Here is a 10396-nt window from a genome sequence, read left to right on the forward strand (position 1 = left end):
CAGATGTTTCCCCTCTTGGCATCTAACTGGAACCTTGTGTCGTATACATTACAGCCAATTACCCCTGAAGGCCACCGTCATTGAATTAGAATTCTCATGAGATTTTGAGTGAGGAGGTTGAAATTTTGGGAGCTATTAGCACCTGCATGCTGGATGCTTTTCAATGCTTCTTTAGTTCTTTAATTCTGAAAAAATGGAATGTATTTGCTTGATCCAAATAAAGCTCCCCCCAATAATTTGTAGGGTTGAAATGAGGGGTCCTTGGGGCTCTCCGAGCTTGGTTGTTTTCTTGCAGATGTTTCATTACCCAAACTATCTATCTATAGACTAGCACTGAGGATGTTAACTACTTGGATAATGAAACGTCCGCAAGAAAACAACCAAGCTCAGAGAGCACCAAGGACTTCCTCCATGCTCTTCCCTTCCCACTTCCATACCATCACTTGTAGTAATGGACTGCAACTTCAAGTAGGGGGTGGCCCCAAAAGACCCATAGATATGCTTCCCAACAGAGTCCCAAACTACAGCCCGTAACATTGATCTATTGTAGACCAATCCCCAAACAAGCAACTTAAAAACAAAGAGGAGATATAAATAAATTCTCAGTGAAAGGCTTCTGTCTTACAAAGATATATTTTATCACCTCCAGTCTTTCCTCTTCCAAATTAGAAGAGGCTAGAAATAGGACACTGGCAGTTCTAGACCCACCTTTGGTCCAAACCCAGCTGGGTGACCTTGGGCCAGTCACTTTCTCTCAGCCCTAGGAAAGAGACAATGGCAAAACACTCTGAATAACCATGCCTACCTTTTCAAACTTGATGCAAGAATTTATAGTGTCAAGGAAATCTGCTTTTTTTTCATTTGTAGGCACTTCTGTTAGTTCCTTTCCTACTAATTCGCCTTTCTGATAGCCCATTACCGCTTCAAAGGCAGGATTTACATACTGTGGAACAGTAAGAAAGAAGAAACAAATGTCAGTGAGAATTTAAGAATTTAATTTAATTCAGCCTGAGCACTGATCCAGGATTCAGCCTTGATGCAACATTTTCTAAACTGTCTGAAAGTGTTTTCACTAAAACAGATCCTGACATGGATCTAAGGGCAGAGGCTGTTATATTACAGGGAACCCTTTTAGCTAAAAGGCTAAAGGCTAAAAGATAGTGATGGAATTGTAGTGCTTAAATAAATAATTAAAGGAGGCATTTAGTGAAAATGTAATCCCCACCCCCCTCTCACCCCTTCAGTGGGACTGCGTAGCACACTTAACCATTTCTTTAAAAATCTATTGGCTTCATTTACACAGGCTATAAACTCTAGCAACTCTCTCTGTGTGTGTGTGTGTGTGTGTGTAACTTGTTTGTTTGAATCAAATGTTGCATGAATCCAGCCTGTTTGGTTGGGTTACGGTTCAAGATATTGTAGAATCCCTGAAAATGAATGAGTTGATCAACTGGATAATCAAACCAGAGTCCAGTAGAGCTTGTTCCCCAGTATATGATTTTTTTTCAGCAGAGTCCATGGGTCAGATTATCCACAGAACATCATAAATGCCAGAATGGGTGGACTTCAATTGCCAGAATTCCTCAGCCTGCATGCTAGCTGGGGAATTCTGGGAACTGAAGTCCATCTATCTTAAAACCACCAAGGTTGAGAAAGAATGCAATAAGGTGCTGATGGGAGAACTGAAGAATTAATTCAAGATGGGTTATGGGGTAGTGGACTCCACCAGTGGTTACATAAAGACATTGAGGATTGAAACTTAGCCTGCCTCCTCTTTCTAGCAGTCTTAAAAAATCAACCTTTTTTCTTCTAAAAACAGTGCCGCATGACTTCAGGTCTTCTAGACCAAACTGGCCAAAACTGGTTTCAATTGTGAACCAACTGGTCTTGCTACCTTCCAATTCCACACAATCTCAGTGGCCCCCTGGATGTGGCAGAATTATAATCACTAGTTATCTCAGACAACACAGCCAGGAATGCACACTGGGAGATACAGTTTAGTCTCATCAACAAAGTAAAACGAAAGCATTTTGCAACCATGTCCGTTGTTGGAAGCATTAGCCAACATTTGTTTGGGGGATGCTTCGAACTGAATTGAACTCTGATTCTGCTAAAAACATCCCATTTCTTTCACCCCAAAAGAGATGCATAAAAGACACAAGGATCTTATTTTTCGGATCTGCTCAACTTTCTTCTCCCCTTGAAATGCCTACACCTGGCTTTTCAGACAAGCCAGATAAATATCACTAAGGTTTTTAATGACTTTGGGCTAAATACAAACTGTCATAAACTCCTGGAGCTTTGTGAAGATACAGTCTACAAAAAATAAACCCTTATCTAAAACAAAAGGTTTTGTCCTTAAAATGGATTTTTCCTCTCCATGGAAAGGTCAGAAAAATATGCCTTAAGGACAGGTTCTAAGGTAATTCAAGGCCCACAGGTTTAAATGTTTTAGGTCTGTGCATGCCTGTCTGTGCACATGGAGCGGCCAAAAGAATAAAATCATACAAAACCACAGGACAATATCTGACACTCATAAAAAAAACAAACAAACAGAGCATACCTTTGCAAGACCACCTCCTACCACATACCTCCCTTCGACCAGTCTGCTCCCACAGAGAGGGCCTCCTTAGGGTGCCGTCGGCCAGTCAATGCTGGCTGGTGACCCCCAGGGGGAGAGCCTTCTCTGTGGCAGCTCCTGCCCTCTGGAATGACCTACCCCCCGACCTACGTACAGCTGCGGACCTACGCCTTTTTCGCCGAGCCCTGAAAACTCATCTATTTCATGCGGCCGGCCTGGCGTAGTCTTAATTAGGTTTTAGTATAGGTTTTTATATGGGGTATTTTAGAGCAGGCCTTTATTTATTTAATTTGATTTTAGAATAGATATTTATTGTGATTTTTATTATCGCCTGTTCACCGCCCTGAGTCCCGTAAGGGAGATAGGGCGGTATACAAATCTAAATAAACATAAACAAACCTGTATTACGTGGTCTTCGCTTGTAATCTCGGTGGCTTCTTGACTTTTATCTAATGCCGTAAATATCGAATTACAAGCCCTGAAATGCAAACGAGTGGAAAAAGAAGCAGAGGCAATTAGAATTAAATCACACGACTTTTCAAGATCCAGAAAGAAAAGAATGAACTAGAACTGAAGAAGTCATAAACAAAAAGAGAATAAAACAATGGGAAGGTGCCATGAAATCTTGGAGGCTGAAGAAGGTGGACAGTCAACCATGGGAGATGTTTTAATTTGGTTTCCTGAGCTCCGGCAGGGGATCAAATTTGAAAGCTAAACAGCTTTCCAAGTGGAACCTTCCAGTCATTCCATTACTTCCAACCCCTTTTTAATCCCTCACTAAACAGATGGCGACTGCAGCCAAGAAATTAAAAGACACTTGCTCCTGGGAAGGAAAGCTATGGCAAATCTAGACAGCATACTAAAAAGCAGAGACATCACCCTGCCAACAAAAGTGCGTATAGTCAAGGCCATGGTTTTCCCAGTTGCAATGTATGGCTGTGAAAGTTGGACTGTAAGAAAGGCTGAGCGCCAAAGAATTGAGGCCTTTGAACTCTGGTGCTGGAGAAGACTCCTGCGAGTCCCCTGGACTGCAAGGCGATCCAACCGGTCAGTCCTAGAGGAGATCAACCCCGACTGCTCTTTAGAAGGCCAGATCCTGAAGTTGAAACTCAAGTACTTTGGCCACCTAATGAGAAGGAAGGACTCACTGGAGAGGAGCCTGATGCTGGGAAAGATCGAGGGCAAGAGAAGAAGGGGACGACAGAGAAGAAGGTGGCTGGATGGAGTCCCTGAAGCAGGAGGCGTGAGCTTAAATGGACTCCAGAAGATGGTAGAGGACAGGAAGGCCTGGAGGAACGTTGTCCATGGGGTCGCGATGGGTCAGACACGACTTCGCAATTAACAACAACAAAAAACAGTTAATGCAACTCCATATCCAATGGGCACAATCCTTCCTCCCAGACTTTTTGCCTTCCAGATTTCCTTCTGCTCCTGAAGAATGTTTGAATTCGTTGGATGTTTGGAAGCCTTGAGGAGGATGTGGAAACTTCCTTCCTTTAGTTATTTCATTAATTTGCATGCCACCTGTTAGTGAGAGCCTAGCTTGGAATATATTTATTAAACAAATTTATATGGCCGCCCGACTCACACGTTAATGTCATAGGCATGCCCTGAAACCCATTAGGTTATGTAGCTCTGGCTTATACAATAATTACAGATTATACACCACACATAAATCTCCATAAATCAGATTGCTATATACTCTGTATATATAGCATTATACATGTGGTGGTGCAGTGGTTAGAATGCAGTACTGCAGGCTACTTCTGCTGACTGCTGGCTGCCTGCAGTTTGACTGTTTAATTCTCACCGGTTCAAGGCTGATTCAGCCTTCCATCCTTCCGAGGTAGGTAAAATGAGGACCCAGATGGTTGGGGGCAAATATAGTCACTCTGTAAACATCTCAGAGAGGGCTGTAAAAGCACTGTGAAGCCGTATATAAGTCTAACTGCTATTGCTATTAAGAGCTGTGGTGGGGAGTGGCTAGAATGCAGCATTGCAGGTTGACTCTGCCCACTGCCAGGAGTTTGATCCTGACCGGGCTCAAGGTTGACTCAGCCTCCCATCTTTCCGAGGTCAGTAAAATGAGGACCCAGATTGTTGGGGGCAACAGGCTGACTCTGCAAACCGCTTGGAGAGGGCTGTAAAGCACTACGAAGCGGTATATAAGTCAGAGTGCTATTGCTATTATACCTATATAATGATCTGATTTTCTCCACCCCAACCCATAATCAGGGACAGATCATGGAGAAGAAATGGTCTGCTTTCTCTGGCCATCCCAGGCCAGTCCCTCAATACACCACTGTAGACTTTAAAAAGGTAAATATTTCCCTGTCCAGTTGTGTCTGACTTCAGGGCTCAGGGCTCCTCTCTGTTTTGTGGCCAAAAGACCCAGAGTTGTCCGAAGATATTTTCCGTGGTCATGTGGCCAACATGACTATATCCAAAGGCTCATGGAACGCTGTTACCTTCCCACCAAAGTGGTACCTGTTTATCTACTCACATTTGCATGTTTTCAAACTGCTAGGTTGGCAAGGAACGTGAGCTCACCCCGTCGTACAGTGCTCGGGTCTCAAACCCAGGCTCCAAGCTCAGCATCTTTAACTGCTGAGCCATTGCACCCTTACTGTAGACTTTAGCCAGGATCAAATCCCAACCAATTCCTGTGTGGGTAAGGACAGACTTTTCCTGCGCCAAGAGTATGAAAGATTAGATAGGCAGCATTACCTTAGTTTAAATTGTGCCTGTACTTCTCCAAATTCCAACTGTATGAGTTCATTGTAACAAGCCATGATGTTCGAGTTTTCGACGTATCTCTGGTTGTGAAGAAAAATAGATGTCAAGATCAAAAGAGCCGCTGTATTCCACTCATATAGTAATAAAACCTTGACTTGACAAAAAAAGGAGTTTTTCTTATTATTAAAGAAACGTTTATGAGTTATGAGCAACTCTTCCTCGTTGCTGTATGGAATGTTCCACAAGATAAGACATCCTTTTAATAAGCAGAGGTAGGGATTTTTATTATTATTTTGGGCTTCTTAAGTAAACAAACCCATTTGATCCTCCTAAAATAGATCAGTACTAGGAATCCTTGACATAGGACTGATCCTTAACCATCATTCAAAGTTACAGTGACCCTCCCCAGGGGTATCTATGGAGGTTCTCAATCCTCCAGGTTCACAATTATCCCAAAGGTGCTTTTTCAAAAGCATCTTTCTTGGATTTCTTTCTTTGAAAACATTTTCCTTCTCATCCAAGAAGCTTCTGAAGAACGGAAGAAGCTTTTGGGATGAGAAGTGAAATTTCTCAAAGAAAAATCCAGTTGCCTTTTGGAAATGCACCGTTGGGGCTGGCTGGCTGGCTAATAAATTTCTCTCTTCTTGAAGGAGATAAATATTTTAGTCAACAGCCTTACTGATAAGTCTCTGCCTCTGACCTGCTTATGATGGGATCAGAAAAAGCCACGCGTGAAGTCAGTCCAACAATAGTTGACTCCGATCGACAAAATGGCAGAGCCAACAATCTCATCATACCCTTACACCTTTTATACTGAGACCATTTATGCCAAACTTTCTATGATACATGCCTTTTCGTGAGATCTGAGGACCTGCCTTCAAAGGTAATGAAGAGATTTAACCAGGGCCTCTTCAAAAATCACCATTTCATCTGTTTGGATGCAGAAAATTAGACCATCACAGACCCCTTCTAAATAATCCCTTGGGTTATACTTGGTGGTGCCAAGAGTTCATCCTTTCTTACTAGCAGGTGCCTTGACTGGCCACCGAAATCCTGATTTTTCAGCCAAAGAATCAGGCCAGTGTGAACTCACCATAAAAGTCATATGATTCTGTGCCAGCGCCGTTGCAATTAGATGGCAATGGGTTTGATGTGAATAGCTAATCTAGATCATTCATTCTGATTGACCAATCCCATGCTTACATATTAACATATATTTCCTAAACACACGATTTGTGCACCCTGTTGTCAAATGCCGGGGAAAAATCAGGAGATCCAGACAGTTCAAATGGATATAAAGATTTATTGCCAGCTTAAGCTCTCTACGAGAATCTGAACTACTATTGGCCAAGGGAAATTAGCGGGAGATAAGAGTAGAAGGAATTCAAGGTGGGCTGGATTTAGATCACTTGTGGGTGCAAAGGGACTCATGACTGATGACGTATTTGACCCCTCCCTTGGGCTCAGCCTACATCTGTCTCCAATTCCTTTCCCCCTTACTCTTTCAGCCTCTCATCTATTGTCAATAGCTTTCGTGTAATCTATGATCTATGAAAATCTATCTGCATGGTCAATCACAGCTGGCAGTAACTTGATGACATGTCATCAACCAATTAGGATGGTTATCCTCCCCCCCCTTTTTTCCCCCGTTAGATTTCTCCTAGAGTAGACAAATATAAAACTAAGCAATCTGCCCCCAAATGGTTAGGGCTGTTCCTATTGTAACCTAAACATGCTGTCAGTAATCTTTGAGCTTATGTTCAAAAAGTGTAGAAATATTTTTCCCCCAGGCTTTGGCAAAAGCAATTTGAGATTCCCAGTGTGCACATGTAATTCAGGCGTCCAGTCAATACAGTATACGTGTGTGTGTGTGTGTGTGTACAATATATATAGGAAAAGATGACTATAAATAAATTGACATACCCTTGTGAAGCCTGCAGCAAGAAAGGGCAATAAGGACGACTCTTCGCGATCTGCATGTCTGGTGGAAGGAAAAGGAAGAACAGAAAGATGTTCGAGGATTTTATTTACCCGGTTAATCCTAGAAATATTATTATCCTCAGACAAGAGGCTGTATCTCAGATCAGTAATAAATAAACAGAAGTCCTTCAAACTTGAAAATTCAGTGGCTTTTGAAAGGCTGCAGAACTTCAGAAGAGAACAGAGGGCCGTAGAATTCTTTTCTTTTCAACAGGGATAACTTAAGTTCTTTTTCTCCTCCGTCTATACCCCCCCATGGACTCTGTTCCCTTCTTCTGGTTTGCTCTCCTTTGCAGGCTGTTGTTATGGTTAGCACTGGTTTGCAAAATCAAATACTCCAATGCCATCCTTCTCTAAATGGTCTCTTTCACTGCACCGGCCTTTTAAATTCATAACTGCTCTAGCCTCTCCTGCTTAAATCACAGCTATGAGACAGCAACAGTTCCATGGTGGGTTTTTTTTTTAAAAAAAATAATAATAAAGATCACACCCAAACAATATTAAAGCAAAGGTCAGGAGCGCGAGCGGAGAAGACAGGAGAAAATGTTAAACACTTTCCCAGCCACTAGTTTTTACTCCCTAAATTCAGATATTTTTTTCTCCCAGCCAGGATTTGAACTTGGAAATGTACTTGGCCGCAGAAGAACTTTTTGCTTGGCAGCAAATGCTCCATGTTTCGCAAGAACTGCAGATTTTTCATAAAGGCACCGCTTTTGCTGGACTGATTTAGAGGGCGCATATTCAAATATAAATACAGATGCTAAGTCACCACAATCAACATGAGCAATGCCACAGATCCCTATTTATGAAAACAAGATCACCGTGAATTATCCCCAGCTGGAGCAAACGGGATGGGTTTGATGGAAAATTGTACCATTGGCTGGCAAGGCCACGGCCCTCGGCTTTGAGAACGGAGGGAGGAAGATTAGGATAAGAGATGCAATTGTGGAGTTAATGGGAAACAGAATGCAAGAACAATTTAGAGAGGATAGCTTTATTTACCCATCTGCATGGGCACCAAATATGAATAGAACAGAACAGAACAGAACAGAACAAAACAAAACAAAACAAAACAGAACAGAACAGAACAGAACAGAACAGAACAGAACAGAACAGAATAGAATAGAAGGGACCTTGGAGGTCTTCTAGTCCAGCCCCCCCCACTTAAGCAGGAGAACCTACACCATCTCAGATAAGTGACTGTCTAGCCTCTTCTTAAAGATCTCCAGTGATGGGGGGCCCACGATTTCTGGTGGCCAGCTGTTCCACTGGTTGATTGTCCTCACTGTCAGGAAGCTTCTCCTTAAATCCAGGTTGCTTCTCTCCTTGATCAGTTTCCAACCATTGTTTCTTATTTTAAGAGACTAGAGGTATATCTCCTTCATGGATCGTTGCCTTGTTGTGGCAAAGAGGCTTGTGCAGCTCAAAGAAACTATGAGCTAAGCCGTGCAGGGCCACCCAAGACAGACAGGTCATAGTCTGACAAAACATGGTTCATTGGAGAAGGACATGGCAACCCATTCCAGTATCCTTGCCAAGAAAACCCCATGGACAGTACTGAAAGATATGATGCCAGAAGATGAGCCCTGAGGTTGGAAGGTGTCCAAGATCAATAAAGGTGTCTAATGTGTTACTGGGGAAGATTGGAGGACAGTGTGCCATGGACCATGGGCTGCAAATAGTCAGACAAAAGTTAGCGACTAAACAACAATGAGATACATGGTCCATAAATATGATGTAATCTCCAGCTAGACGCAGTGTTTCTCAACCTTGACAATTTTAAGGCATGTGGACTTCAACTCCCAGAATTCCACGGCCAGCAATGCTGGCTGTGGAATTCTGGGAGTTGAAGTCCACATGCCTTAAAATTGTCAAGGTTGAGAAACACTGAGCTAGCGTGAGGGAAGGAGTGAAGACTGGTGAGCTTGGAGTCCTTGCAGGAAAGGAAGGGATGGATGGAGACTGGAGCAACCCCTTCTTTGCCTGAGAATTCCTGAATTCTTTACCTGGCTGTTCTCAAGAGAATGTAATCAGTCTGTAATAATAATAATAATAATAATAATAATAATAATAATAATAATAATAATAATAATAATAATAATAATAATAATAATAATAATAATAATAATAATAATAATAAAGTTGGAAGGGACCTTGGAGGTCATCTAGTCCAACCCCCTGCTCAGGCAGGAAACCCTATACCATTTCGGACAGTAATACCCCAATCAAGAAATTGCCAAAGAAGCCAACAGTAAACAGCCCAACCAAACAACCTCTAAGATCACTCCCACCAACACTGACAGGGGCAAGAAACTAGAATATATAAACTGACAGTAAACCCCACTGCTCACTAGTGTTGATATTACCTAGTCTGAGTAATAAAAATCTGCACAAAAACCACCAAGCTCAGAGAGTACCAAGGACCTCTAATTTCAACCCTACTTATAAATATTCTTTATTAGTACTAAAAGGGTCAGGAAGGAGAAACACCTCATGTGCCCCATTCAGTCCCATTCAGTGATTTCTCAGGGACTGGAAGAGAGAACCAGCTGAGTCATGGAATCTCCTTCCCAGTATGAGTCTCACATAAAAAGCCATATATCTTGTGTGAACAGGTATTGTACTACAGCGGTCAACCTTTTAGACTCAACAGACAGGTGGCAGCAAGGTGGCAGATTCTTGTAAATAGGCAGGCAGCAATAAAGAAGCAACTCTGATCAGCTCAAGGTGTCGTTCTGGTTCTTTGTGCCTGACAATAATCCGCAGCATCTTATAGCAGGTGGGGGGAAACCACTGTCCTCTTCTCCCAACTCTCATATTTTAGCAGGCACCCAATTCAGAAGACACGGATCTTCTGTCATCACGTTTGGCTCCACCCACAGCTGCAACATCCATTCTTGAATGATCTTCAGTCACTCTATTTTTGTCTTCTCTGCCTACCAGCCCCATTCCTAACATTCAAAAGGCCAGGCTGCGCAGCTACATAGTCAGCTAAATGTCAGTAAAAATCAGAGAGAACGGGTCTTGATTTCCAGTTACAGGCTTCCTAGCCTGCCTTTTTGCATTTGTATATATTTTTGATAGGAGGCTGCAACAATT

The 10396-nt window shown here is 42.4% G+C and overlaps 1 protein-coding gene across 2 annotated transcripts in view; it reads right to left on the minus strand.

The window, feature by feature from the left end:
* The window catches only part of PDE8A (phosphodiesterase 8A), a 31580-nt gene that overhangs the window by 17504 nt on the left and 3680 nt on the right, over nt 1–10396 (minus strand). The window contains exons 4-7 of one of the 2 annotated variants that reach the window (XM_015831623.2): nt 7241–7298; nt 5309–5397; nt 2981–3059; nt 806–943 (exon numbers count right to left, since the gene is read on the minus strand). In XM_015831623.2, the coding sequence (XP_015687109.1) occupies nt 806–943; nt 2981–3059; nt 5309–5397; nt 7241–7298 (364 nt within the window). The remainder of the gene's footprint in view (nt 1–805; nt 944–2980; nt 3060–5308; nt 5398–7240; nt 7299–10396) is intronic. The other variant, XM_015831624.1, reaches the window with a different exon arrangement.

The sequence above is a fragment of the Protobothrops mucrosquamatus genome, unplaced genomic scaffold (genome assembly GCF_001527695.2).
Source record: "Protobothrops mucrosquamatus isolate PMUCROS unplaced genomic scaffold, P.Mucros_1.0 scaffold_269, whole genome shotgun sequence".
Taxonomy (NCBI): domain Eukaryota; kingdom Metazoa; phylum Chordata; class Lepidosauria; order Squamata; family Viperidae; genus Protobothrops; species Protobothrops mucrosquamatus.